This window comes from Blastocystis hominis (assembly GCF_000151665.1).
Source record: "Blastocystis hominis, Singapore isolate B (sub-type 7) whole genome shotgun sequence assembly, scaffold_1".
Lineage (NCBI taxonomy): Eukaryota > Bigyra > Opalinata > Blastocystidae > Blastocystis > Blastocystis hominis.
In genome coordinates, this window is record NW_013171816.1 from 997401 (window position 1) to 1023809 (window position 26409).

A 26409-nucleotide genomic window follows, 5' to 3' on the forward strand; every position below is an offset into this window, starting at 1 on the left:
TTCTCATCACCTCTACAGAATTCTGAAGAAACAGATTCCTTGCAAAATAAAACAATGCCACATGTTTGTCTATCACAAAGAGAAAAACGCAGCCACGTTAACGATCCAGCACACAACGAGCAACTTGCCTATTCAAGAATCGTTTACCTTGCTTTTCTATTGGATTATCGAAAAAGTGGATACGAATAATTGCAGGATTCGTGTAGCGATCAAAACGGGAGCAAACAATGGGATCGTCAATTCTGTTATTAAGAAATTTGTCAAGCGAGAATCGCAAGCAGTTTGCAGACGATGGATAAGAGCAATTCAAGAACGGGAAATCATGAAACCCGCGTTTGCTCTTCCCAGGATCGAGACCACGATCGAAAAGCAGTCTAACAGTTTCAAACAAATCACCATCTGGGTCTGGGCATCCCTGTTTCTGTTGTTTGTCATTGTCCAATATATAAAATATCACTCTTGTGTTTGTTTCATCACGTTGTGTATGGAAAAATCACAGTTTGTTTTCAGCCCCGAATACAGTGCCACAGACTATCGGATATTGGTGCTAAATGACTTGGTGAAAAATGAGATTACAGAAGGAAAGTTGTATGGTTTTGTGTTGTATTTTGTGATTTAAAGAGTATCATTTAAAGGAGAGGACACAGGTCAGTGCATTCTGTCAACTCCAACAAAATCGTTCGCTTTGGAGAAAATAGAAACATCAAACACTGTGCTTTTGTGCAGGGAAGAAGAAAAGAATCACTTTTCGATTCAAGGAACTGTAAGTTCCTATCTTGAAGTAATCGTTATCTTTTGATATATCACTGTGTAGTTAGTGAATAATCCAGTCGATATTCATAAGATTCTATCACATATCCCAAGCATCGAGGTTCGTGGATCGGACCATGTCTCTCTCTATGTATGGAACTTGATTTTAGGACGACCAAATTACGCTCGTTGATCTAGAGTCGCGTTGCCTCTTTTCTTTCGGAGAAATCCAGAAAGTGGTTCACGATTATCCCTACATCGTTCAGGACGAAAACAATCATCTCTACAAAATCACAAGCAAGGAGTATTACGCGCAGTTCATCGAATTCATTCAGCAATGCCTTCTCCACTCCATTAATCTTCTCCACTTCACTCTCCAAGACATTTTATCCACAGAAACAAACATTCACCCCCTCTTCATCGTTTTTCACATTCCATTTCATTTCATCTCCATAGAAACACCTCATTCAGTGTCTTTTAGGCTTTGAGCTGAAAGAAAGCGACTCGTTTCTCTCCATCCCCAGAGAATCACTGGTTTTCAATCTCGCTCGAGCGGCTTTTCTCTGCGCGGAAGGAGGTTTCGATTGTTTGTTCACACAACCGTAGAAGCAGCTCAATGGCAAACAGCTGAGGAGCTGCAGAGTCGAATTTCGATGTGGCTTCCTCGTGGATATGACTTCGATATCCAGGAAGATACCTCGCTGATTCATGGCGTTGCAGTGTTTGAAAAGGACACAAACAGAGAGGGATTTCGATTCATTGATAAAGATGTGCTGGAGTTGGATCCTGGGAAACGGTTCCTGCAGCTCTTTGAGATCGAATCGGAGTGGGTTCAGGAGGATTTGGTTCCCTTTATCAAGTTGAGGTGTTGGTGGAGTTTGATACTTAGAGATTTATCTGATTTTGGGTTTGGATTGCCTGGAGACTTGCTGCTCAAGTATTGCAGAGAGGTGTCAAACGATCCGAATGGGGAAAAGAAGAAGTATTATGTTTTGCGACATTGAGGTTTTGCTTTTTTGTTTGATAAACTTTGGAAGATAGCTCGGGTTGTGTTGTTATTATTATTTGTGAACAGCTGCTTATACTTTCTATTGTAGAAGTTGTGATCCAGCATGACAGAAGAAAGAGATAATAGTTCGTTTCACTGTGTGGACGCAGTTGTGTATGATTCCAAGAAAAAGAAGAATCCTGCTTTTGATTTGCCTCAAGAACAGATAGAAGATGATTTAAAAGGGAAGAAAGTAGTGCCAGCGTCTTGATTTTGATCCGCTAGATGAAAATTACTTTTGATGGAGTGAAGCTGGTTTACAACAAGCAGACGTACCTGTTGGCAATGATTCGTTATTGATCTAGCATCCTTGTCACTGACATGATCGCTGTAGCATCATCGAAAGCGAAGGAAATCATTGTCCATTCGCTGCCTCGCATTGGAGAAGGATATCGTGACCGATATTGGAAAAAATCTCGAATTGTTTTTTCGTCGAGTAATCATTTGAAATTGTCACAACTTATAGAGAATCAATCTTCTGAGTGGTTTGATATTCTAAATAAGGCGATCGAGAACGATCGGTGTCAACATCAGAACTGTCGAGGTCCTATCGTCGAATTTCGTAGCTCCTGAATCTTTTTTTAATGATTCCAGAGAACGATATGCGATTCAAACGTGTTCGTGTGATTCTCAATCCGCATGGAGGAAAGGGAGATGCCCAGCAAGTCTTCAATCAGCGCGTTCTTCCCCTTTTCCAAATCGCCGGCATTCAATGCGATATCGAAATCACAAAATATGCAGGTACGTTTTTTTCTTTTCCCTCCAAACCCAGCCAACGCAAAGGACATGGCTCTCACCCACGAACCCGATAAATACGAAGGCGTTCTCCTCGTTTCCGGCGATGGACTGGTCAACGAGTTCGTCAACGGATTAATGCAACGGTTTTCCTTTGATCGGGTTTTGATCCAAAGCGTGGATTGTTGTTATGCCATCTACAACACGCCCATCTGCCATATTTCCGCGGGAACGCAGAACCAGATCGCGGGAGGCATGGGAACGCGCTGTTTTGAAACCGCCGCGTATTGTATCATCAAAGTATCCCCGCGGTTTTTTTTCCAATTCTAGCACCGAATCAAAGGAATGGACGTGTTACGCGTGTCTCCGCACGACATGCCGGTGCAGTACTCGCTGTGCGGGATTGTCGCGGGGATCGGTGGGGACATGGTGCGCGATTACGAAGAGTATCGGTCGTATGGATGCCTGCGTTATCCGCTGTTGAAGGTGAGAGAGAGAGGAAATGAGTGAATTGTAGTTTAAGTGGGGAGTGGTGAAGCGGCAGAAGCACGTGACGGATTTGATTTATGTGGGGGTGGAGCGAGGAGGTGAGGAATAGACGCCGGTCACGCCTCGAATTGCGAACTACCAGCTTCGGAAATGCAAGCAGAGCAAGTGGGTTGAGGAGAGAAGGGCTGAAAGGAAGAGTGAATTGTCCTGTTTGTCGCGATGGATTCCGAAATTATTATTATCGTCCTCTCAAATGTCCCCACTCCGCGCAGAAAGAACTGCATCCCGAGCTCTCCAGCGACGACGACGAGGACGACGAGGACGACGAGGATGTCGATTCTGTGGAGAATTGGAGCGAGCCGTAGGCACGGAGAGAGAGAAGAGTGAGCGATAGACCGATCGGGTTTTCGTCGGTGTGCAATTGCGATTATCCGCGGTGGTGCAAACTGGTCAGCAATCGCGACTGGGTGGAGGACGATTATTTCGAGATCACGGCGGAGGAGGAAGCGTGCTGCGCGTGCTGCAAAGGCTGCTGCTGCTGTTGCTGCGGGAACAAAGCGAAGCAAGTGCCGGTGAGGTAGGAACGAAAGGCGAAATCAAGCGAAGCGATGAGTTCCCTGAACGGGTTTTGAAAGAAGAACGGGAGGTCGAAGAGAAGGATATGTCCTATCTAACGATTGGAATCGTGGTAAACGCTCCTTATGGTAGGAAGAATCATCGAGGTTTTGAATGCGTAGATGGGGATTTCTGCCATTGTTCGGATGGAAGTCTGGATCTGATCGTGGCTCGAGCTGGGAATTGCTGCCAGACCACGGCTTTGCTGGGTCGGTACATTTCGCGAACCCATCTGCAATCACCTTTGATGGATTATGTGAAGGCGAAGAAGGTGATCTTGCGATATCCCGGTGAGAACACGGTAAACATCGATGGAGAAGAGCTGACCTATCAAGAAGAATTGGTGGTGGAGATTTTGGAATCGGGAATCACTTGCTATGGAGAGTTGTGATGTGTTTGATTCAAGCAAACAAGCTAGATTACACTAAATAGACCATCCTTCTTCTGATTCTTCCTTCAGTTGCTGGCGTTCGCCTTCGTTTCCTTGCTGTTTCTCTTTGGGAATGTACTGATCGATATCGCTTAAGTCATTCAAACTATTCAGCAGTTCGTCTTCTCCTGTATCTATTACAGAATCCGATTCTGAATCTGAATCTGAATCTGTTTCCGATTCTGAATCTGATTCTATTTCTGTTTCCGATTCTGAATCTGATTCTATTTCTGTTTCCGATTCCAATTCTGATTCCAATTCATCGATTTCTGGACTGTTCTTTTTGAATTCTCTTCCCCATAACTCCTCTTCATTCGATTCATTTTCAGAACTCTTCGTTTGATGATCCAAAACAACGCGATGGCGCGGTCCATGGGTCTGTCGATCGGATGAAACGTGCTTATACGGCGACTTCTGCTTTCCATACACTTCCTTCATCACCACTGGCTTCTCATAGGTTTCTTCAACCGGTTCGTACGATCCCAGAGCGATCAAATTCTCATAATCCGAAGCGGAGACCATAATGACTTCTTGATTGTCATTGCCTCCCACGATCCGAATCTTCCGCAGTTTCTTCGATTCGGATGGCTTCTTTGGACTACTCCGCGAATTGACCGTCTGCTTTCGGTTCTTCGTTGAGCACGTCGGACACACTACGCATCACCAGGCCTTGCTTCCATCTTACAAAGATTGTGACTTCCCTTATACTTCGATACTCGATTCTTGATCGATTCCTGCCATTCCTGGCCGCATCCTACGCACACATTCGCTGATGGAGAGAAGTTTCCGAACTGCACCGTCTCTTCCGAACTGTCATTCGACGGCCTGTTCAGATTGCAGACCCACCACACCGATCGATTGGAGTAAGGAAACACTGTGCTTGGCAGCAACGGGAGGTTCTTTGTTGGATGCCACTGCACTGCCAGCTCTGGATACTGATAAGCCAGCGATCGTTCGAGCGAGATTTCGTGCCCCTTGCAGATCGGACACCCGCTGTGGTGCGAGGAGGTTCGATTATTCACGCTGGTCCGCCATTCGTGGCCTTTGCTGCACTTCCACCACACCACGGCAGAGGAGGATTTGCTCACATCGGAAGGAACTAATTCGCCGTTTCGCTCGTAATCCCACTCCTTGGCGATCTCGGGGAAGGCAACGTCTAAAGTTCGGACTGTGGGGTGGGTGCCACTGCAGTAGGGGCACAGACCTGCTTCACAGAGAGAGCATATGAGTACCTTGCGAGGCAGTTAATGGATGAACACGCTTGCGGATCTCTCGCTTCCAAACATGTGATGGATCGCGATCGCACTGCCACCAGACGGCGGTATTGCTGACATACGTCACCTGCGATGGAAGAAGGCTCCCGTTCTTTGTCGGGTGCCACTGCGCTGCGATTTCCGGATAACGTGTTGCGAGGGAGTTTGTAATAGAAACTCGCTTATTGAAGCAAAACGGACAGTTCACTGTTTTCCCGTCGCTTTTTAACGCGTAGCGAACACTGCACTCCCACTCGTGATCCACTCCTTTGGGACATTTCCACCAAACCTTGTCAAACGACTTAATAGACACGTCATCTGGCGTAATATTGATGTTTTTCGTCGGATGCCAATAATGGAGCAATTCTGGACTCGTTTGACTAATCGGCGGGCATTTACTCCGTTGAGAGTAGAAACGGACACTAGAAGACAGGGACAACACATTCTGCGCAAGGACTACACACGCTGAATAACGCACAGTTGACCTATGGATACAAGAACTTCCTGCTACAAGTAAGCGCCTCCCTATGATAGGGAAACACTTCTGTGCAACAGACAACATAGAAAACAATAATTCTGAAATAGGTTTTGGTTTTGTTGCAATGAAATATGGGAAGGGAAGAAAGAGACGAACAGAGAGATGGATATAGAGCAGAAGACGATTCGGAGGAAGTGGTTGCAGATGAAATGATGACTGACAATTTTGGGTCGTTTGCATGGCCTAGTTCCCAAATCTTGCAATCGTTGCTGCTTTCGAACCGTGATTTGGTTCAGGGCAAAACAGTGCTTGAACTGGGATGTGGAATCGGACTCAATGGGATTTTTGCATCAAAATGGGCGAAATGGGTTTATCTCACCGATTTGGGCGAACCTTCTTCGATTCTCGAAAACTGCAGACGGAATTGTGAGAAAAATCACTGTGAGAATGTAACGATCGTAGAGTTGAGTTGCTGTAACGAGTGTAGTTGCCTCTAAAATGGGGGACATTTCCCAAGGCTGTTTTGAATCTTCCTACGATTGATATCTTGATCGGATCGGATGTCTGCTATGATACTCATTGTACCCGATCTGCAAGCATCATTTTTAGTGTTGGACGATTTGTTTTGCACGATCTCGTTTTTCCTTCAGCGTAATAAACAACTAAAGGTTCTAATAGTAATCCCAGAGCGCCTGTAGGTTTCTGATGAGTCACCCACTCATTCATCAGCTCGATCAGCAGCGTTGAGCGCGTCGAGAGTCTTTGGAGCATGCACTTCGCGTTCGACCCCCTGGAAGACTCGACATACTACGTTATGCACAACCTCTCACCCCCCTTCGTTGTTTTTTCGAACAAACATGCCTAACTGTCTTCCGAAAACTGATGTTCGTCGATCAACGCAATGTCACTTTTTGGTTCGGCATCGTTTGGATGCTCTGCAACAGGGGCCAAATATTTTAACCGTGCAGACTGGGACATCGAAGCCCATTTCTGGTCAATCATCTCTCTCAGATCGGACTCAGAGAAATCTATTCCTCACTCCCTCCGATCGCTTCCACTTGGCTTATCTCTCCGAATCACGGATGCAAAATTATTATAAGCGGTTCGCTCCGTCGACATCTCCTCCTTCCCGCTCTCCGGCTCGATCAGCCCCATCGGATGCATCGTTTCCGACTCAATGCGCGAGCGATCCACGTACACCTGCTTCTGATCGTCCGTCAGCGACTTCCAGATGTCCGAGAGCCGCTTGCTCACCTCGCCGAAAGGAATCGCTACATCAAAACCGCCCCTCGAAGCCACTCGTGTTCTCCTGGCGGAGCTGCGCCATCCGCTCCTTGTAGAAAAGCGTGTAGGGCGTGCGAGCTCGGCGCGTTCGCTTCACTTTGTGGCTCGGAATCACCATCGGCACTTTGATTCTATTCCATGAATCGCTCGCTGCGTGCGCACGTTTGCTTCACCTTCTCGAGTTCTCTTCGAATTCGGTCTTTGTCGTCGAAAGCACTCATCTCAAAATGCCGCTTCTCCTCCTCCGACATGCGATTCCACATATTCACCAGCGCTCGATTCACTTCGTTCGTGTTCCACTCTGCTCATAAACCCGATCACTCGCACGCACGAGGGTTCTGCGCGCGCATCTCATCGCGCTTCTCGCTGCAAAAATACATGTAAGCGGAGCGAGCGCGCGCGGCTGAGATGGAAGAGTTCCGACTCGATCGTTTCAGATCATCCGTGCTACCATTCACCCTTCCTGCAGCAGCCATACGTCAATCCAAGAGCGTTCAATTCCTTCAGATAGCGCTTCTTGTCCTCCGCCTCCTCCTGCTTGTACGGCTTCCCTCAACTTATCCCTCCAATCAAACCTCTTTCTGCTCGGGCGTCAAACTGTTCCACTCCAGCCCCAGGCGCCGACTCACTTCCATCGGACTGATGTCTGCGCCTCACCTTCCTCCTCCTCTTTCCTCACTCGTGTTGGCTTCCTGGATCCGCGGACGATGCTTCAGGCAGTAGAAGATGTACGCGCTGCGCGCCTTCTTGGGAAGTTTGTACGGCTGGTGGTACGAAATGGAGATCTCGCGAGGCCGCGTTTTGATCTCTCGCTCGCGATGGCGAGACAAGTCGTCGCTAGTTCGTCACAAACAAACGCAGACGCGCACCGCGACCAATCGACGGAGGGGAAGCGAGGGATGGACATCGTGCTGACGTAGGATTTTCGCTGGTTGGGAGTCAGATCGTTCCAGAGCTGCTCGATCTTCTTGTCGATCTCTTCGTCCGAGAGGGCTGGGGGTGAGAAAGGGAGGGAGCGAGGAGGACGTACTGGGGTTTTCTTGACTGAGCAAAAGTCGTTTTTCGTTGTAGAATATTGTATAAGCGCTAGTTAGTGGAACATCTAGCATGTTGACATTGGGAACTGTATGGGTATCCGGATAAAATGTATTTTGAATAGGGATTTGGGACCCTACATTCGTAGGGAGAACTGTGTCAGGAGATGAGCGAGTCAACATCTCTTGGCACATTTCGTCCTGAAAAAACAAACCAGGAAAATAACTCATACCTTGATAATACTTTTTATAAGCTTTTTCTGGGAGTCAATAATGTCACGACGAATTTGCAATTTGTTTTCTAGCATTTCGATGACGGGCTTGTATCTTAAATGACTACACTAAAGAAAATCAAAATAGAGCACCTCAGATTTTCAACCGAGTGAAGATAAGATCGCACCTCATTTTTGATCATGCTAAAAAACGCTTCATCCATTCTATAGATAAGATCATCTCACACTCAACAATTCTTTCAGAAAGACACAGAAGTTTACAAACCCAATTTTATCGAATTTTGACTTACCTTCACAAACTTTGCACAGAGCGATTTGAATGAGGTGAGAGAGAAGGAACCTTATGTGGTTTCTCGGTTAAATTCGCGGGAATCGGTAAACCAGAATCGCGGTTCTTTGCGACATTACGATTTGATTTTCTAACAAACATGATTAAATATCAGGGAGGGGAGTGAATTCGTCAGTGTCCGAAACTACGCGACGGCAATAATTCACAATTATCATCATCTACATCACACACACTTCCTTTTCAGTCTACAATAATCAGGAAGACAAGGATTCCAAGTCCCAAGAACGAGAAAGCGATTCCCACCCGACTGGCCTCTTTCGGCGTCAAACCCATACATTGCGCATCTGTCAATTCCGTATCGCTGCATCCCCGCGTTGTATACGACGCAGCGATCATGCTATCCTGGTAATACCGCACCTCGACCGGAATGGTGGTGAAATTCTCCTTTCCGAAGTTGAAGGGGCTCCAGTCGTCGGCGTAGAAGCAGCCGGTTCGTTCCGTCTCTAATTCCCATTCCCTATCGATCAGTCACGCTGCCAACGCGGACGGAGGAGAGTCTAGATACGCCTTGTTGTCGGCGGTGAGGGAGAGACGGTAGCAGGCGCTCTGCAGATACTCCAGATAGACGCAGACTTCGCTTTTGGAGTTCCAGGTTCCGTTGTAAGTGTCGCACTCCCGGATGCAGTCTTTGCTAGGATCGAGCGGGGGGACAGGGGGTACGTGTTGTGGTCGCAGTTCATCTGGCGGACGCTTAGAGTGCGCTGCGTCGTGGGCAAGAGAGTGTCGTTGACGATCAAACGATCTTCATGATAGATCTGGATCTCGATAGGCTCGTCCGTCGTATAGACCTCTCTGGAATAGTAAAAAGAGTCCGTTTCTATGCATCCCTCCGCAGGGTCTCCTTCCCGTTTGCACGAATCACGGACGGGGTAGAACTCTCCCTTTTTCGTCGTGTTCACTTCCATTAAATGACGTTCTCCATCTTTCACTAATACAAACATAAGATTTTTAAAATCTTCAAGACCATGTTTGTTCCACACTTTTGCTCGTTTGTTATATCTAAAAATAACGACCGCCAATTAAAAAGACATTGATATCATCGAGGAACGGTGGTTTGCATCGGTCAGACTAATGGCTCCAACAATGAGTAATCCGACTGGGAGAGCAAACAAGATCACTACCACAAGATAATAGAATTTGCTTTTGGGGTTTCGCTTTCTAAATAGACTCATCTTAATAGTTTTTTCTGTAAACAAAAATCGTGGAATGACCTCCACATTAAGAATTAAGAAGCTTAGTCAACGGCAATCGATCCAAATTGTCCACCCAAATGTTTCCATATACAGATCGCAGAGAATAAAACTTCGGATACAATAGAACACAAACCTTGTGCTGTCTGTACTATTTAATTCTGTACTCTTTTCATGGCAGATGGAATGGAAGACTACCAATTCGAGGAGGTAGTAGAGCCACTTTCGAATGAAATCGAAACTGTCGAGTTTTATTGCCTAATCACTGATAAATCGAAAATAAAGGATGTCTTGAATGTGCTATCGCGAAAATACCCGCTGAAGGACGAAGTTGGTGATTTTGCTTTGTTACGAATGTTAGTTTCATCATTTGAAGCGAGTAGACAAAGATAAAGAAAATCCATCTGTTCTAAAGGTTTTGCTATGGGAAAAGTCGGAAAAGTCGGAAAACTCGGAGGGGATCGAGCTTCCTGGAATTTCTGAAGATCAGGTGATTACAGTTTTAGTTCCCAGATATCCTGCCCTAACAAAGGAGCAGTTTGTTGCGGGTCGTGCTCTATGGCCAATTAATTATCATCCTACAACTCCGCCTCCCGAATTAACAGCCGAAGAGAAGCAGCGGTATATTTCCTCCATGCGCCTTGCGATCGAACTTGGCCGCATGGCTGCTTTGAACGGTAATCTTCCTGTGGGAATGGTTATATTGGATAAGAATGGCAATATTATGGGGGAGTGTGGAGACAACAGAAAGAATATGTTTCTGGACCATTGCTGTTTTGCCGGAATCCGCAATCAAAGCGAAAGAATGAACATGCAGCTAGGCAGAAAGCGAGCTTCGAAAGAAGATCCCTATCTCTGCACTGACTATGATATTATTATTACCCGCGAGCCCTGTATCATGTGTGGAATGTGCTTGCTGCACAGCCGTGTCCGTCGAGTGATTTATGGGTGTGATGATCGGAATGGCTGTTTCAATTCGCATATTCATCTGCATTACAAAGAACCGCTAAATCACCATTTCCGTGTATTTCGAGGAGTGATGGAGGCACAGTGTCGTCAGCTGTGGAATCAGAAGGGCGATAACTTGGACTATTTTGTTTAATTTTTCTGTTTGATTGCTTTGTTTGTCAAACACGGTCATTGTACACTTAGTTGGAGGCTTTCTCTGCAATCTCTTGCTTTCGTCGACGAACCTTATCCTCTAAAGACTACAATAAATCACAAGAACAAGACTAGTACATCTCCCACTTGCATACGACGTACTCGCTTCATCCGCTCCTCATTTGCCAGGCGGATTTCCTCGGCTGATTGCTTATATCAATTGAATATATATTTACTTAGAGCTGGATCTTGCTTTGGAGGATGCGTGTAATGATACGCATACAGCGCAATGAATGCAATTATCGCAATAAGCAGATACCCACCATATTTCTGAATTGTTTACTTGAAGAAGTCAACCATACCCAAGTTATATAGGAATAGGCGTGAGAGAGTGCATCAATATCTTCTTTTATGCTGAATGGCGCATCTGCACTAAAATCCACCTTCATTTTCACACAAAAACTATCTTTTTCACCCTCTCAATGGAGATTGAAAAAATTGATAGTGTAGACGCGTTTGAAATCAGGTACGAACAATGAACTGAGAAATGACATGTAGGAAAATACTCGATGTGCCTCCTTCTACAGATATTACCTTTCATCAGCGAATGAAGGAGTTTACCAGTGCTGTTATATCGGATATTCAAAATCAAATTGCATCTGAAGCTACAGTCTCTTCGAATGTATCTGAGACTTGTAATTGATTTTCTGGACTACAAGAACGTAGTTTGTCAAATAATTAATGAATTCAGCGCCACTTGTTCGTCTTTCCTTGATACTGTCGAAATTCCCGAATCCAATGAAGTTTTTATCATGCACATAACTCTAAAATTGTAGAAAGAGCTCGATCAGCAGCAGCAAGCAAATGTGGACTGTGACTACTTGTCGAAAAAGCTGCAGCATCTACAACAGATTCGCGAGGGCTACACGGAGGAAAAGGAAGCATGGGAGAAAAACATCGAGTTCTTCAAAAGCCCCCTTTCTCTCACAACAGTCACTATGCGAGACTGTGCCTTTGAGCATTTAAACGACACGGAGACACTATCGTCTGCCTATGAGCATGTATATGAAGAAACGCAGCGTCAGAAATAGTGTGGTGAGCTTCTCTCGCTACTCCGTTCTGTGAAGGAAACGCGCGACGAAGTCCACGAAGTAGCAAAATGGCTGTTTTTTTATCACCTTCTAGGCACGGCGAGAACTTGTAGAGGCATACGAAGGCCATGTTCTCGATCAGTGGCATGCCATGGACACGATCCCCTCAAACATCGAAGACAACTTGCAGCCACCTCGTTTATCCCTTTCCTAGCGTTTCTTCTTTGTTTCGAACAAACACCCAGCAATTCACCCTTGTACACATTCCTTCCTTAGTTCTCCTTCTCAGCAGCCTTCGCAGCACGCTTCGCACGCTTACCGAAGTTGTGGGCATCGCACAGAGCCTGTCTCAGTCCCATGAATGCAGAGCGCTTCTTCAGCTCGGGAGTCACTTCCATGAACTCCACCTTCGGGGCGACCTTCTCAATCGGCAGGATGGTACCGTTCAGCTGGGTGGCAGCAGCCATCTCCTCAGCAGTGGCCACTCCCTTCTCTCCCTTCACTCCGCGAGGGAACAGGATCAGCTTGCTCTTGTACGCGTTCAGACGCTCCACGTTCGCCTGCAGAGACTCCACGCAGCGGTTCACACGACGATGATCCACAGCAATACCAATGGTCAGAGCCTCACGGGGGTTGATTCCGGCCTCCTATTCCATTACACACCAAACCAAACCAAAACACACCTTCAACTCTTGCAGAGTGAAACCACGGCCCAGTCTGGTTTTCATGTTGTACTTCTGCGTAGAGCAGCGGACAACAGGGCGGAGCAGTCCAGCAGCGGGGCGAGGAGCGATCGCGGCAGCCTTTTCCTTACGGAGCAGTCTGCGGCGTCTCTTCTGTCCAGCCTGATCGAACCAGGTCTTCACACGGCGATCCCAGTCCTTCTTAAAGTGAGCATTAGGTAATACGTTGTTGTGCTTCATTTCCTATACACTTGTTAGAGCATTCGGACGTGACTCAAACGGTATATAAAACCTACAGAAACAAACGACTACAAGGGCAATGTGTTTGCGTGAAACCAGAAATAGTGCAATGGTGTCGAATAAAAATAACGATCTGTGATTCAATATTTAGATTCTTAAAATGACAATTGAACGAATTGATTTCATCGATTTTTGCAATAAATAGTAAGTAGAGCAGGAATCAAATGTTTGTTTGGCAATATAGGGTATCATCACAATCTATTGCAGGAACTGCTAATCCAACATCGAACAGAAGCAATAATGATGAGTGGTTTTTACTCCATTTTTTAGAAAGGAGAATATAGGGTAATTAGCTCAAATGGTAGAGCGATCGCTTTGCATGCGATAGGTAGGGGGATCGATGCCCCCATTATCCATTCTTTTTCACTATTATTTGACAAGGTCATCGATTGCTGTAGCCTATTTTTGCATTTATTTGATTCGTATTCTTGTTAAACACAATATTTTTCGTACCGTACTATGAAAATTGCATTTCCCTCCAACCTAATTGCGCCAAGTACAAATGAGCATTCAATATTTTATTTGAAATAATCGTTATAACTCAAATACTATAATGGAGTTGATTTTGATGATTGTGTATGATGGATAGGGTTGCTCTACCATCCTATGTACAAATCAAGACTACCAGTAGTATATTCGATACTGTTGATTATGCAGAAGCGAGCATGCATGAATTGGAAGATCCTATTCAAACAATGCAACGATCGATTGACCAATGGCGATCTTCGAAGGTTCTTGATTGTCACAAGATACTGCATGAAAACATTGCGGCGTTTGTTCAATCTGCTCGATCCGTTGATGTAAACGTAGCTATACAAGAGCCTATGTAATCCTAGTCCTACACTTTACACGATTTAAACATGCTCAACATGTTGATTGATGAGTTGCTCATTTATTGTCGTGGTAAACTAAATACCGAAATGACGGGAGATGACCAAGCAATTCTAAACGACTGTATTTTGCTAGAATCTGCATGGATTTCGTTCCTCAAACGATCCGAATCTCTTGCCCTGTATTGCTTGTTATTCCCGTCCAGTACCAAATAGACTCTTCACAGAAGATCGGTTGCTGCTCATTATTCGATTTCTCAAAGATATCCTTCAGCACACCACTCACAAAATCGATGTCTTGATCCAGCAACTCTGTGAAATCCTCAAAGGACATCAGCTCTGTGTATCAATATACACATCTTGTCTTGATCTTCCACTTTCATCTCTTGCAGTCATCGATCTGCAGTCTGTACAAATTGAAACAACCCTCTAAGAAAAAGGAACTCTTTGCCACACGTCCGGAGTATAGCAGTCTCTTCCAATCATCGCTGTTGATACATATCGAAAACATGTCTGCAAAGCCAATGCGTCACTCTGTCTGGAAAACCAGTCTTACTCCATATTGCATTTTGATGATCACATCCTTACAGAAGTTCATCACATACTCTCGAAACGAACAGAAAGCTTTGATTGTATGTAACAGCGATCTCTTCACATTCTAGACTGCGTTGAGCTTCTATAAGCTGCTGCTAATGCGAATGATTCGATTGACAAACGCAGAGTCGTTGATTCATAATCACTACACGGAGTTATTGAAATGTCTTCAGTCGTAGCTCACCCTTCCATTCACTCATAGAAACCCGTTCACTCCAATCGCCAGTTCTCTCTTATACGTGATCAACACCACGCTCCTATCCGACTCTTCTCCTCTTTCATCGAAATTAGCCGTTCATCTATTCCCTAACTTCATCATTTCATGCATGGCTCTCAAAAAGCAATGTGAGATCGGGTATTGGATTGAAGGATCGAAAGGCAAAATCGACCTCCAGGCCTCCTTCAAAGACTGCTGTCCTCGTTGTGGCAAGTCAGTGGCTTCTCTGCAGGATTGCTGCTGCGATAGCGAAGAGCGCCACTCAACGCTGTCTATCGAAATGCAGCAGCAATTGCTTTTGAATTGGATGGCTGTGGCTTCCTACAAGGAGAAATCAGCGGGGTTTTGGCGTTGTGCTCGATGCGTGCTGCTGGCTCAGTGGCTCTCGCAAAGCACGCAGAAGCATTGGCTGCTCTCGAAGCGCCGTTTGCCCGATCACCTCGATTTGGACAATGTTCCTTCCGTTATAATCTCGTTATGTTGTAGCTCTTGGTTCCTCCCTCTCATACGGTGCGATGGCTCGTGCGAAGCATGTTGGTTCTCTCGCTCTTGCCTCAGACATCCCTGCTTCTGAAGCATCTACTCTCCATTCTGGGCAATTCCCAGCCACGTCTGATGGCCTCGGCTCTGGCAAGTCTGCAGCAGATCCTCTCCTTCTCGCCCTCTCTGCTGGCCTCTCCGTCGATCCAGCACGCACTGGCCACCGCATTGTCAGTCTCCCAGCTCCCCTCGATTCTCGATAAAATCATCGACATCTTCGTGATCGACGTGAAGGAATTCGCTTCCCAGCCCCTCATTCTCCGAACGATTCTCTCGCTGGCGCTTCGATCCGAGAGCAAAGCAGCTCTCGCACGCGCCTTTCACTTCATTTCGCTGGTTCTCAAAACACTGCTCAGCTCCGAACCCTTTCCAATTCAGCAAATCGTTCAGATCGAACATATGGTTCTCAAACACATCTGCACTGAAACAGACTCGACCGTGCGCGAGCTCAGCTTTGAGTCGCTGACTCTCTGCTGGGAGGTCCGGTCCATTCCACTCCATGCATCGATCGTGGATCCGTTGGTGGACAGTCGCTCGTCTCTGGTCCCGCAGGACATCGCTCTGTTCGATGTGCTGCGCGAAGCTGTGCAGAAGCCAGTCTGTCAGAACGTGCTTCGAGAGGAAATCGAGGAAGTGCTGGCAATGCAGGGGAATGAAATCCCGATGAAGCTTCTGTCGTTCTTATTGGATGCAACTCAGCAGCCCGTTCCTCTTGGTTTACCTGTTCTAAAGTCGCTGCTGAGGGAATCCTCGTCGATGCGAGAATGGCAAGTCGCCCTGCAACTCATTCAGAAAACAAAATTGGACGACTGGACGGAAATTGAAAGCCAAATCGCTTCCTTGATTCCTTCGATTGACACTTTGGAGGGTTTGAAAGCGATCGCTCAGATGATCGTACAGATCAGAAACAGCAAATTCATAGCTGAAACGATTTCAGGCTGTCTGGAAACCATTCGCTCGTCTCACCCATCGACTCGCTTTATCATTCTCATCGGACACATTTATCAATATCTAAGTTGCTCACTCTATAAAGAAACCCTTTCGATCGCACAGGAGTGTGACTACCAACAGATTGTAAACCATCTCTCCACACATCTTCAGTCCGAAAACGACTCTTTCAAAGTTCAATGCATTCAAACCTGCTTCCAATGTCTTCTTCACAATCCAAACAAAATCAGTACATTTCTTTTCGATTCTCTCAGCGAAGTTCGGTCACTCAACTCACTGAACTGTAGATGATCGCTTCCTCCGAGCCACGTATTGCTTATTCCGCTCTGAACACGTTTTTCAATTTCATTACAAACCTTCCAATCGTGTTGTTCAGTCAGGAAGAAACCTTTCCTTCTCTCGATGGATCCGTCACCCAATGCGACGCCTTTGATTACTTACCAAATATCATTCGATGCGTTATTCCCTCTGTGAAAAAAGCTTGCTTAAGCACCGTTCTTGACATAACGAATCTTTCATTAGCCATCTTGAATTCTGTGTTGGATGGAGGATTTATCTACGGAGCCGATTACTGTGAGATTGGCGTCAAACACATGACATGTCCTCACCGAACCGTCGATTTCGCTTTGCTTCCTTCACGAATAGACTCGCAAACTCGCTGAATCATTTATCACAAAGATCATTTCGCGCTGCCACTCGGTGGTCGTCATCCGATTAGCGAGTTCCGTTGTGTCGATCGCTCCCGTACAGTTCATTTTGCAGCAGTACCACAAACTCAATAAGAAGGAGGAGCTTCAGTTCCTTCTATCGCTGGTTGGCTGCGCGTTCTCCGAATCTCAGACCGATCTGAAGTTTGTGGGTGATGTGGCGAGTCTGTTAGCAGAGTATCGTTATGAGAACAAAGCGAATCAAACCACAATGCAGCAAGCAGTGAAAGAGAAGCTTGTAGCGATCCGCAATGAAGCCGAAGAGAAAAAGCAAGCGTCGCTCTGCGGCCAGGCTCTCATTCTCGAGCGACTTCTGCAGTGTTTGCAGTCTCGGAAGCCGTTTGAATTGCCGAAATGCGTAGCTCGGAACAAACCTCATCAGATAATTACCACGTTTATTACAGAGCCTTCGACTTCAAACACATTTGCAGCATCGTCGGATGGCGAGCCCAGCTCCAAACGCGTGCGCATCCAGCCTTCGAAAAAGACCCAAACGACACAGAGGAAAGCAAGGGACAAAACAGAGTCAAAGCAGAAGGAAAACGCAGAGCCAAAGCAGAAGGAAAGCGCAGAGTCAAAGCAAAGACCAGCACCCAAAACAAGATCCAAACCAAAAGCGCCAAGAAAGGCGCATTTGGACTCAGACTCGGACTATATGGAATGACTTGTTTGTGCGCAACAAACACATCAAAGATAAAGACCCTCCGGCTCCTTTGAGTTCTTTTTGAAAAGCGTTTTCTTCTTGGCCTCTTCGAAATCGTTCATGTTCACCTTCATTCTTCGGTCCTTCAACGCCATCATACCCGCTTCCATACAAATCGACTATCCCTCATCCTCTCTCTCCCTCCCCTACTCGAATATCCGCACCCGACAGATCGTCCTTCGCCTGGATAATCGCATCCAAATTCACGTCACTATCCAAACTCATCTTGCTCTACCCCTCACTCCCCCTTCTTTTCCCCACCGTATGGATCGCAAAGATCCGCTTCTTGCTCTCTGCGTTCGGCAGCGGCAGCTTGATCTTCCGATCAATTCGCCCAGGTCGCAGCAGCGCCGGATCCAGCGTTTCAATCCGATTCGTCGCCATAATCACCTTCACATCGCCCCGATCATCGAACCCATCCAGCTGGTTCAGCAGCTCCAGCATCGTTCGCTGCACTTCGCGCGCTCCCGACGAGTCCGCGTCGTATCGCTTCGTTCCGATCGAGTCGATTTCATCGATAAACACGATCGACGGCGCCATATCGCGCGCCGTTCGGAAGATATCGCGCACCAGCTTCGGTCCTGCGCTCGACATCCTCGCCTTCCCCTACCTTCTCCCGCGTATTTCTGCACCAGCTCGCTTCCAACCAGCCGCAGAAACGTCGCAGACGTTTTGTTCGCCACGGCCTTCGCCAGAAGCGTCTTCCCCGTGCCCGGTTCTCCGTACAGAATCACGCCCTTGGGCGGCTTCACGCCGATTTCGTCGTAGAGCTCGGGGTGCGTCAGCGGGAGCTCCACGGATTCCTATTTCTGGAATGGCAGAAATCGGGGGTACTTTGATCTCAAGGATTTGCTCGTCCAGACCACCGATGTCTGCGTAGGTCTCGGCGGGGGCCTTCTCGACTCGCATGACGTCGACGGAGCTGTTGGTGTTCTCCTGGACGATGCCAACGACGAACATCGACTACATGAACAATCGATGAAATGCATTACAGTGCTGGTGACGAATACGGATACGCCCGGCTCCAAGAGATCTCGATCAACGAAAGAGGCAACGCCGACTAAGTATTCCAGAATGCCTTTTATACTGATGATTACATGATCATCATCCACGATCTCCTCTACGGTGCAAATAGTAAGAGGCGATCCGCGGATGGTTTCGATTGTAATCTCGGCCTTCTAGCTGTCAGAGTTTAACAAGGTCTGTTACATCGTCTTTCACTTCGTTCTTTTTGGCTTCCAGACGACTCTTAATATATTCGTTTTCGATTTGAAGATAGTCGTACACACGCTGCAGCTGCACATATCTCAATTTACACTTTAGTGCAGGGTTTACTATGATTCACTTGAATTCGAATTGCAAACCTGTGGGAATTTTATTTGCCAAGCCTGCTCCGTTACGATTTTTCTTTAAGGTGCGAATTGCTCTCTCGCTCTTTGTTCGTTCGTTTTTCTGCATATTTAGCATTTACACCACGCTTCCTACTTCTTTCTTTTCCTCTTCATCAGAATCGCTGTCTTCATTCAACTTCTTCTTTTTCTCTTCCTGCTTCTTCACGATCGCTTCCTCAGCTTCCTGACTCATTTAACTAATTATTATGATATAAAACTGTGATTTTATAATGATAAACTCATCACAACAAAAGCATCGATTCCCGCGATTCTGTTCTTTCTTGTTTTTCACCACTTCTTCATCGATTCAATTCGAATTGAGGTGATGGAACAACGTAGAAACCGCTTCTTACATATATCGCACACTTAGTTCGTAGACTTAGGATTGAATATCCCATCCTTAGGGATTCAAAAATGGATTAAATATTAAATTAAAACTATGAGTGACAACAGCAATCTTAACGAAACCACACCCACAATCGATCTTCTTCAGGTGGAGGAGGGAAAGTGTGAAGTCCATCTTTACCTTCTATTATCACCTACAGGAGAAAAGTACTGCAGAAACCATCAAAAGTGGTGCTAAAACCGTGGGATCGTATTTGCAGCTAGGGTGGAGCAAACTGAAATCAGGCGTTTCCAAGGCAAATACGAAATTCAAGGAGGCTGAAGTATTTTCGAGGATCGAATTGCTATTTAGATCGGAAGAAAAACCGTCGAAGCTGCTAACAGAGTGAAAGAGAGCCAGTTCACCCAGAAGGTCGCAGCTGGCGCTCGTACAGCAGGAACATTCGTAGTGGAGGGAGCGAAGAAGACTGGGAAGGCGATCAAGAGCGGAGTGGATCGAATCATCCAGAAAAACGAGCCGAGAGACTCGACAGTGATTCACATCAAGGAGAAGCCTCGAATTTCGTGTGTTTGTTAACAAACAATCGTAACTGAAGAAATCGTCGTTGAACCAGTCGCTCTTCCCAGCGGACTGCTCGACCTTCTGGGGCTGGAATTGAATCTACGCGTTAAAGAGCACAGTGGACGGTACTCGTGATTTTCGAGAGAGCGAGGAGAGTGTGGGTCGCACCGACTTCTAAGGATCATTCTGTGAGGATCGCAGCATCCTACTCGAGGCTTGCGAATGGGCGTGAAGGAGGGTTCTACACTATGACAGGAAGATGATCGTACTTTTTTTCGGCGTGGTCTTCGTCTGGGAGGACGGCTTCCCTTCGCTCTCCTTTCTTCGCTGCTCTTTCTGTCTCTGGATTTCCTTCTTCCTCGTCTCGATCATCAGCGAATACCGCTCTTTGATCTACCTGAAACCCTCTCCCAATCCTCACCTGCTCCATGATCTGCTCGTTTTCGCTCTCCACCGCGCGGATCTTCGCTTCCAGCCCCTCGATCTCCGCGCCCATCTCCCTCTGCTTCTGCGTTTCCCTCGACTCGCTCCGTGTCTTCTCCTCCTCCGCCTCCAGCGATCGGATCGTCGCCTCCAGCGATCGCAGCTTCGCTTCCTTCGCTTCCAGTTCCTTTCGTTTTGCTTCATTCCGTTGCTGAGCCAATTCCAGATCCGCTTTCAGCGCGGCGTCCTCCTTCTCACCGGCTTCCACTTCGCTCTGCAGCTCGGCGATGCGATCGTTCAACGCCTTCTCCGAGATGGAAGCGAGGCCCATCGCGCGGATCTGCTCTCCGCCCTTCGCGAGTTCGCCTCGCAGCGCGTTGAGTTCATCGTTCATCGCTCGGATCTTCGCTTCCAGACTCTCTCCGCTCTGGCCTCCCAGCGTTTCTCGCTTGTTTTCCAATTCGCTCCGCTCCTTCAGCATCGCTTTCTGCTCGCTTTCGAGTTGTTTGTACCGTTCTGCCGCCTCGCGATGTTTCTCTTCCGCGTCTCTCACTTGTTCTTTGGAGTCCGTCGCTTTGGCTTCCGCTTCGCTGGCTTTAGCCTTCGATTCGTCGAGCTTTGTTCGCTCTTGTTCGTTCTTCGATCTCTGCTCAATGAGTTGCCTTTCCTTTTCGGTAAATTCTTCGCCGATCCGCTCGATTTCCGTTTCTGTTTCCTTCAGCTCGCGTTGCTTCGCTCGCTTTTCCTCTTCTCGCTGCTTTCGAAGGGTTTGTTTCTCACTCAACGCTTCGCTGAGCCTTCTTATTTCGAGTCCAGAGGATTCCGATTCGGCCTTCATTTCCGTTTTGATCGCTTCGATTTCGCTCTTCTTTTCATTGAGATCGTCTGTGTTCTTGTCCAGAGTGGATTCTACATTCAACAATCCCTCCGTTTCTACTTAGATCGGAAGCTTCTTTCGCCAGGCGATCGATGACCACCTGCTGCTCTCTGAGTTTTCCTTCTTTTTCCTTTTGCTCGGCGAGGAGCGAATCGATTTTCTTCTCCAATTCGCTTATTTGACATGTGAGGACCTCGCATTGCTCTGTCTGCTGCTTCAATTCGATTTCTTTTTTCTTCTTTTCTTCTTGCTCTACACATCAACACTCCCCCTTTCTTCTCACTTGCTTGAAACAGAGTCTCGTTCTCTTGGATTTGCTCACTCATGGAAGACAGAGCATCCTTCATCTGCGATGCCTTGTCCTGTTGATTCACAAGCATCGTGTGGATTTCGGATTGAACTGACTTGACCTTTTCAAACCGGGCAAATAGTTTTGTCAGAAGGTCATACAAGTCCTGCTTGGCGGTGGCTACCGCCTGGAGTTGGTTTGTCATCTCTTCGACCTGTTGAGAACGCACTGCGATCGTTTCTCTCAAACGGGAATTTTCGGTTTTTAGTGTTGTCAAGGACTTGATGAGCACTTGCCGTTTTTCTAAACTTTGAAAGAAGAAGCCAATCGTACGAGTCATCTGCTGGAGAGAGATCGCCTAAAGTGAAGACCCACAAACACAACCTACAAGTTGATTGAGCTTCTGAGATGATAGCTTTTGCTCACGCATCATCTTCTCGGCATAGTCCTTCAGATCAGAAGACTCTTTTGTTCCACGAGTAACGGTTGTTTGAGAATTCAATGCAGATCGCCCTCCCAGGATTGAATTCTGCTTCTTTAGAAAATACGTTCGTGGCTTCAGAGCAATCCGTTGTGACATTCTTTGAACATGTCTGATCTATTTTTTGGAAGGGAAGCATCTGATTGGCCGAACAACTTTTCCCTCCATCTCTCTCGTTTTCAACAAACACGCAAAGATCGAACCAAATATAGCAAATTTTCAACAGTGCGAACTACGTTGCGGTATTCCTATATTATTATTATTATTGCCCAGCCAAAAACCCACATCATATAAATCCTCTGCCTCCTCCGGATTCGTCGGTTTCACCTTGTAGTATCGATACCGCTGCGCTTTCCACTCTTTCACCAACTCGTCGTTCACTCTAGTGCTCTCCACCCATCGAGGCTTGGGATCGAGGCAATCTCTCCACTTTCCGTCCACAATCTTCTTCATCTTCTTTCCAAACAGGTTTCTAAAGTTCTGCGAGTCCGTAGAAGCAGGCGTCATCGAGCTGTCTTCCTTCTCTTTCTGCCTCTTTTCATCATTATTCTCTTCGCTCATATCGTCTTCAAAAGGGATCACCGAAATCTCATCATCGCTACTCAGCTCCGAGTTCCTGCGAAGCTGCGAAAAACCCTCGCCATTGCGCCCCATGTACTTCTCCCACTCCGCCAAATCAAGCTTGCAAAAATCAGAAAACTTGCAGTTCTTGATAAACGAAATCATGCTCCGAACTCGCAGCTTCACACTCTCAAAAATCCCTGCCATCGACTCATCTCCCTCATAATAGTAGTCAATCATCTGGAGCTGAAGCTTCAGGCGAGGGACCTGCGCCTGCATCACGATAATGCAGATGCCATCCATCAATTCATCGGCTCCAACGACTTTAAAGATCGTTTCAAGCAGTCGGGTGAGAATGTTAATCGCATTGTTCAGACAGACCACTTTATCGTCCACAAACCGATACACCGCCATCACTTGCAGTTCTATCCATCAGACCCTCTCCAAAAGCACAACGCTCGATCGCACAGTCCCAGAATTCTTTGTACTGCGCCACGGTGTGTCGATTGTCATGCCCCAAGTTTTTAAACGTGATAAACTGCGAGAGAGCGCGACAACGCGCTAAGAAATAGTCTTTCTTCTCGGGTCTGTAGCCAGGAAGACACGCGAGGATCTTTCTTCCCAATTAATAAAAGCGGCTTACTTGGTTGTAGCACATTACCATGATCAACTTTTGAAGATAACGGGGATAGAGCTGCTTCTGATCATCGGAGAGTTCGATTCCAGACAGCGCCTCGTTCACAAAAACTCGAATATCCTGCGCGATCTTCATCGTTCTAGCTCTCATCCGACGATTCAACGAGTACTGCTCTTCGCGATAATAAGGATCGCTGGAGGGAAGAATGCTGTTGATGCTGCTCACGAACTTCTTGATTCGAATGAACAGCTCGTAGTTGTCCACGTCCAGAAGCCATTGCAAAAACTTCTCATACAGAATATTGTCTTCTACAAGGAGAACAAGCAGAGAGAAAAACAAACGATTGACTTCTTGGTTCTCATCGATGCTCACATTCTTGGGAAGAGGGAATTCTTGGCAGAGACGAAGCTTTTCCTCTTCTGGCTTCTGCATCCAGCTCATTTGATCGAGCACGGAATTGCAGACGGGTGTTTCGCTCAGAGAAACAGATCTTCTTTCCTCCTCGTTCAACGCTTTGCAGGACTGACGAAGAGACTTCAGGGTATTCACCATGTCTTGCATTGTGTTGATAGCGGGCGCAATGATCTGGATAGAGCTGATTTCAGTCCCTAAGCGCTTTAATCTAAAGGAAACACTGTGTTTTTAGCAATACTGATTCTGATTTGGATGCAATGTGTTTGTGAGACGCAAAATGTTCGTCTCCTTTTTCAATATCGGCCATAAATCCACTTCTGACTCCTCGCGTCCCTGATTGATCCAATCCAATTTCGATCGTCTTGACTCATCGAGAAGCTCTTGGAATCTACATGAAATATACCGAAAAACACAACCTCTGATCACTCATCTTCCGAACAATGATTTCTTCCTCCCTCTTCGGTTGCTCATCGATTTTAATAGCGGCCTTCACCTTCCGTTCCTCCTTACTCGACCCTTCTATCGTCTTTGTCGTAAAACGTACTATTTACGGCTTACAAGCTTTCCATGAGAGGTTTTCGATTCCTTCTTTCGAAAAAGAGTAAAACCTTTCTTGGAGGACATCCTGTTTAAATCATATTAATAATAACGGGGAACAGTGAATATTGCCCACTGTATTCATTCTTTACATTAAAGAACTGACAAGTTACTCTGTTTTGCTAGTTATTTAATTGTATCTGGAGATAAATCAGAATGAGCGCCTCAACTAGTGTTTTTGCCTTCCGTAGTGACCTTAAGTTTTATACTCGAATGCTGTTTTATGTAGTTATAGCCACTTATCGCAAGCAGCAGACCCATTGTAAATCGCGTTGTTTGACTTCCAATTCGTAGGATGGTCCGTGAGTCCTGTGCTAGATCTTTAGATCATATTCACAGCCACTTCTACGTAGAAATGTGTTTAATGCTTTTATAAACAGAAAATGTACCACGTTTTCCCCAAAGAAACTACAGTAAAGATTGAACGTCTTGCAAACTCTGGGCACTCTGCCTCAGAGACCTGTACCAATAGAACAATACGCAAACAACCTGTTACTGCACATTCTACAAAGTACCCGCATTCTGCTGCAGAGCAGAAGAGTAGTTGTCCTGTGAAACATGGTGATAGCAAAAAGTCCGTCGGACACTCTCAGCCGAAGCAAGCAGCTGTCAAACCTACCGAAGACCGGCGTTCTCAGAAAGAAAGGAGCCCAGAGGAGCGCGCAGTACTTCCCCCTATCTCGAAACCTGCGAACAAGCAAAAGCCGAAGAGTGCTTGCAGACCACCAGGATCTGTAGGAATGTCTCGTAGCCATCCGAGTCCAAACGAAACACTTCAGCGGCCGTCGCAGCCGTCGCAGCCGTCGCAACCATCGCAACCAAAGCTGGGAACAACAGCGAAGCGTGCCAATTTTCCTGGCAATTTGAGCGGAAAAGCCAAAGCCAAAACTGTAATTGGTTTGGGAGTGAAGGATTATCCGTTTCCTTTTCAATTGCAGGAGATTGAAAGTGTGGAGTATTACGACGGAGTCTTGCTTGTTTGTTTTGGAAACAATTGCAGATTTGGTATGGACTACATTTCTAATTTGACATGAGGATTTATGTCCTTTTCGGTTCTTTATTCTTGGATGCCTTCGCGCGGTGAGTTCTCCTGCTCAGTTTTACAATTCTCGTAATTCCATAGGTCGCAGGAGCAAGCACTGAAAATAAGCAACCACCCAAAATCGTACAAAAAACTGTTATAGCAAGAGCAATAATACCGCTCTGAATCCTACTTTGTTCCCCTTTTCGATAAAAAATGAGATAGATACCGATCAGAGCCGACAACTACTTCGAATCGAACCAATAGGCTTACAATAGCAAATATCAGAGTCGAGATGGTAATCAGGTACATGCGAATCACTTCGCCGCTACAATTGCAGCAGCACTTGCTCTGTTTATTTCCGATAACAATACTATCTTCCAACTACATCGTAATTGTACATACCAGAAAATTACAGTCTCGTCGATATAACCTTCTGTGTATGAATCTCCCGTGGGCACACTTTGAACCGAGTAAGTTTGACGATCTCTATCTCGACCACTTATCGAACTATTTCCCGTATCTCTTTCAATCAGCTCTTCGTTATAGTGCTTCTTCCCAGATTTGCGCTTTTTTGAGTCCATTTCAAGAGAGAAAAAATGAAAGGATATTTGGATAATCAAAGGCACTTGATTTTGGGGTTACTTCAAGTTTCATTTTCTTTATATTCTTACAGAAACGATATGGGCCAGGCTGCAGTTTAGATTACGAAAAAGAATTCAAAGATTGTTTGATCTCATGAACTACGCGAGTCAAATTGATTACAGTGATAAGTACTATGATGAAACCTACGAATATAGGTAATTTAGAATAGATTACCTGAGAATTAGACATGTAACCCTTCCCAAAGAATTATCGAAACAATTTCCTGCTGGAAAGCTACTGACCGAGCAGGAGTGGAGGTCGCTCGGTATTCGAATGAGTCTGGGTTGGGAGCACTATGCCACACATAAGTACTTGATTTTGGTCTCCGTCAGCGTCTAGACCCGATCCGAACATTCTTCTCTTTCGAAGACCCCTTGGAACAGACGGCACGACTGGTCTTGTGAATCCAGAACTTGCCGAGATGCAGAAAAAGCAGTTTAGAAAGCAGTTTGGCTTAGAATAAAGCCATTTTTCAAAAATAGGAGTCAGTTGCTGATTTCATTCACTTCACCGTCTTTGTTGGAATAATCGTTTCCACAACCCGTCCTTTATTGTTCGTCGTAC

General features: G+C 46.2%; 11 protein-coding genes; 3 read left to right on the forward strand and 8 right to left on the reverse strand.

The window, feature by feature from the left end:
• Nucleotides 1-1862: 1862 nt before the first annotated feature.
• GSBLH_T00000966001 (uncharacterized protein) lies at nt 1863-2863 on the forward strand (the record flags this gene model as incomplete). Its single annotated transcript, XM_013039272.1, has 7 exons — nt 1863-1991; nt 2024-2070; nt 2104-2234; nt 2265-2360; nt 2393-2539; nt 2571-2679; nt 2710-2863. 7 exons carry the CDS (start codon nt 1863-1865, stop codon nt 2861-2863), a joined length of 813 nt encoding a protein of 270 aa, XP_012894726.1.
• Nucleotides 2864-4504: 1641 nt separating this feature from the next.
• On the reverse strand, nt 4505-6569 carry GSBLH_T00006169001 (uncharacterized protein; the record flags this gene model as incomplete). The annotated part of the gene is made up of 9 exons (XM_013039273.1): nt 4505-4514; nt 4546-4720; nt 4753-5223; nt 5300-5742; nt 5781-5805; nt 5832-6041; nt 6080-6112; nt 6178-6331; nt 6384-6569. 9 exons carry the CDS (start codon nt 6567-6569, stop codon nt 4505-4507), a joined length of 1707 nt encoding a protein of 568 aa, XP_012894727.1.
• Nucleotides 6570-6659: 90 nt separating this feature from the next.
• GSBLH_T00000967001 (uncharacterized protein) lies at nt 6660-7055 on the reverse strand (the record flags this gene model as incomplete). XM_013039274.1 has 2 exons in its annotated part: nt 6857-7055; nt 6660-6826 (listed from the first exon to the last, which is right to left on the reverse strand). Exons 1-2 carry the CDS (start codon nt 6960-6962, stop codon nt 6660-6662), a joined length of 273 nt encoding a protein of 90 aa, XP_012894728.1. The 5' UTR covers nt 6963-7055.
• Nucleotides 7056-7213: 158 nt separating this feature from the next.
• On the reverse strand, nt 7214-7462 carry GSBLH_T00006987001 (uncharacterized protein; the record flags this gene model as incomplete). The annotated part of the gene is made up of 2 exons (XM_013039275.1): nt 7214-7383; nt 7414-7462. 2 exons carry the CDS (start codon nt 7460-7462, stop codon nt 7214-7216), a joined length of 219 nt encoding a protein of 72 aa, XP_012894729.1.
• A 1416-nt stretch (nt 7463-8878) lies between these two features.
• Nucleotides 8879-9870, reverse strand: GSBLH_T00000968001 (uncharacterized protein; the record flags this gene model as incomplete). Its single annotated transcript, XM_013039276.1, has 4 exons — nt 8879-9155; nt 9186-9329; nt 9359-9697; nt 9728-9870. 4 exons carry the CDS (start codon nt 9868-9870, stop codon nt 8879-8881), a joined length of 903 nt encoding a protein of 300 aa, XP_012894730.1.
• A 652-nt stretch (nt 9871-10522) lies between these two features.
• Nucleotides 10523-10990, forward strand: GSBLH_T00000969001 (uncharacterized protein; the record flags this gene model as incomplete). The annotated part of the gene is made up of 1 exon (XM_013039277.1): nt 10523-10990. One exon carries the CDS (start codon nt 10523-10525, stop codon nt 10988-10990), a length of 468 nt encoding a protein of 155 aa, XP_012894731.1.
• A 35-nt stretch (nt 10991-11025) lies between these two features.
• On the reverse strand, nt 11026-11438 carry GSBLH_T00000970001 (uncharacterized protein; the record flags this gene model as incomplete). XM_013039278.1 has 4 exons in its annotated part: nt 11026-11096; nt 11128-11192; nt 11226-11319; nt 11352-11438. 4 exons carry the CDS (start codon nt 11436-11438, stop codon nt 11037-11039), a joined length of 306 nt encoding a protein of 101 aa, XP_012894732.1. The 3' UTR covers nt 11026-11036.
• Nucleotides 11439-12324: 886 nt separating this feature from the next.
• Nucleotides 12325-13070, reverse strand: GSBLH_T00000971001 (uncharacterized protein). XM_013039279.1 has 3 exons: nt 12764-13070; nt 12584-12727; nt 12325-12550 (listed from the first exon to the last, which is right to left on the reverse strand). Exons 1-3 carry the CDS (start codon nt 12806-12808, stop codon nt 12353-12355), a joined length of 387 nt encoding a protein of 128 aa, XP_012894733.1. The 5' UTR covers nt 12809-13070; the 3' UTR covers nt 12325-12352.
• Nucleotides 13071-17586: 4516 nt separating this feature from the next.
• Nucleotides 17587-19069, reverse strand: GSBLH_T00000972001 (uncharacterized protein; the record flags this gene model as incomplete). Its single annotated transcript, XM_013039280.1, has 8 exons — nt 17587-17721; nt 17753-17833; nt 17864-18183; nt 18213-18405; nt 18437-18565; nt 18595-18777; nt 18812-18936; nt 18967-19069. 8 exons carry the CDS (start codon nt 19067-19069, stop codon nt 17587-17589), a joined length of 1269 nt encoding a protein of 422 aa, XP_012894734.1.
• Nucleotides 19070-25176: 6107 nt separating this feature from the next.
• GSBLH_T00000973001 (uncharacterized protein) lies at nt 25177-25784 on the reverse strand (the record flags this gene model as incomplete). XM_013039281.1 has 4 exons in its annotated part: nt 25177-25318; nt 25349-25445; nt 25474-25584; nt 25617-25784. 4 exons carry the CDS (start codon nt 25782-25784, stop codon nt 25218-25220), a joined length of 477 nt encoding a protein of 158 aa, XP_012894735.1. The 3' UTR covers nt 25177-25217.
• A 154-nt stretch (nt 25785-25938) lies between these two features.
• GSBLH_T00000974001 (uncharacterized protein) lies at nt 25939-26355 on the forward strand (the record flags this gene model as incomplete). XM_013039282.1 has 3 exons in its annotated part: nt 25939-26000; nt 26031-26153; nt 26185-26355. The coding sequence occupies 3 exons, from the start codon at nt 25939-25941 to the stop codon at nt 26306-26308; spliced, it is 309 nt and encodes a 102-aa protein (XP_012894736.1). The 3' UTR covers nt 26309-26355.
• Nucleotides 26356-26409: the final 54 nt, after the last annotated feature.

Bases quoted from the DNA above. Each gene is read 5' to 3' on its own strand.
- GSBLH_T00000971001 (XM_013039279.1), bottom strand. From the start codon at position 12,808: ATGAAAACCAGACTGGGCCGTGGTTTCACTCTGCAAGAGTTGAAG. The intron at 12,728-12,763 runs GTGTGTTTTGGT...GTAATGGAATAG, and splicing joins TCACTCTGCAAGAGTTGAAG to GAGGCCGGAATCAACCCCCG. The intron at 12,551-12,583 runs GTGAAGGGAGAG...GCCACTGCTGAG, and splicing joins TGATCCTGTTCCCTCGCGGA to GAGATGGCTGCTGCCACCCA.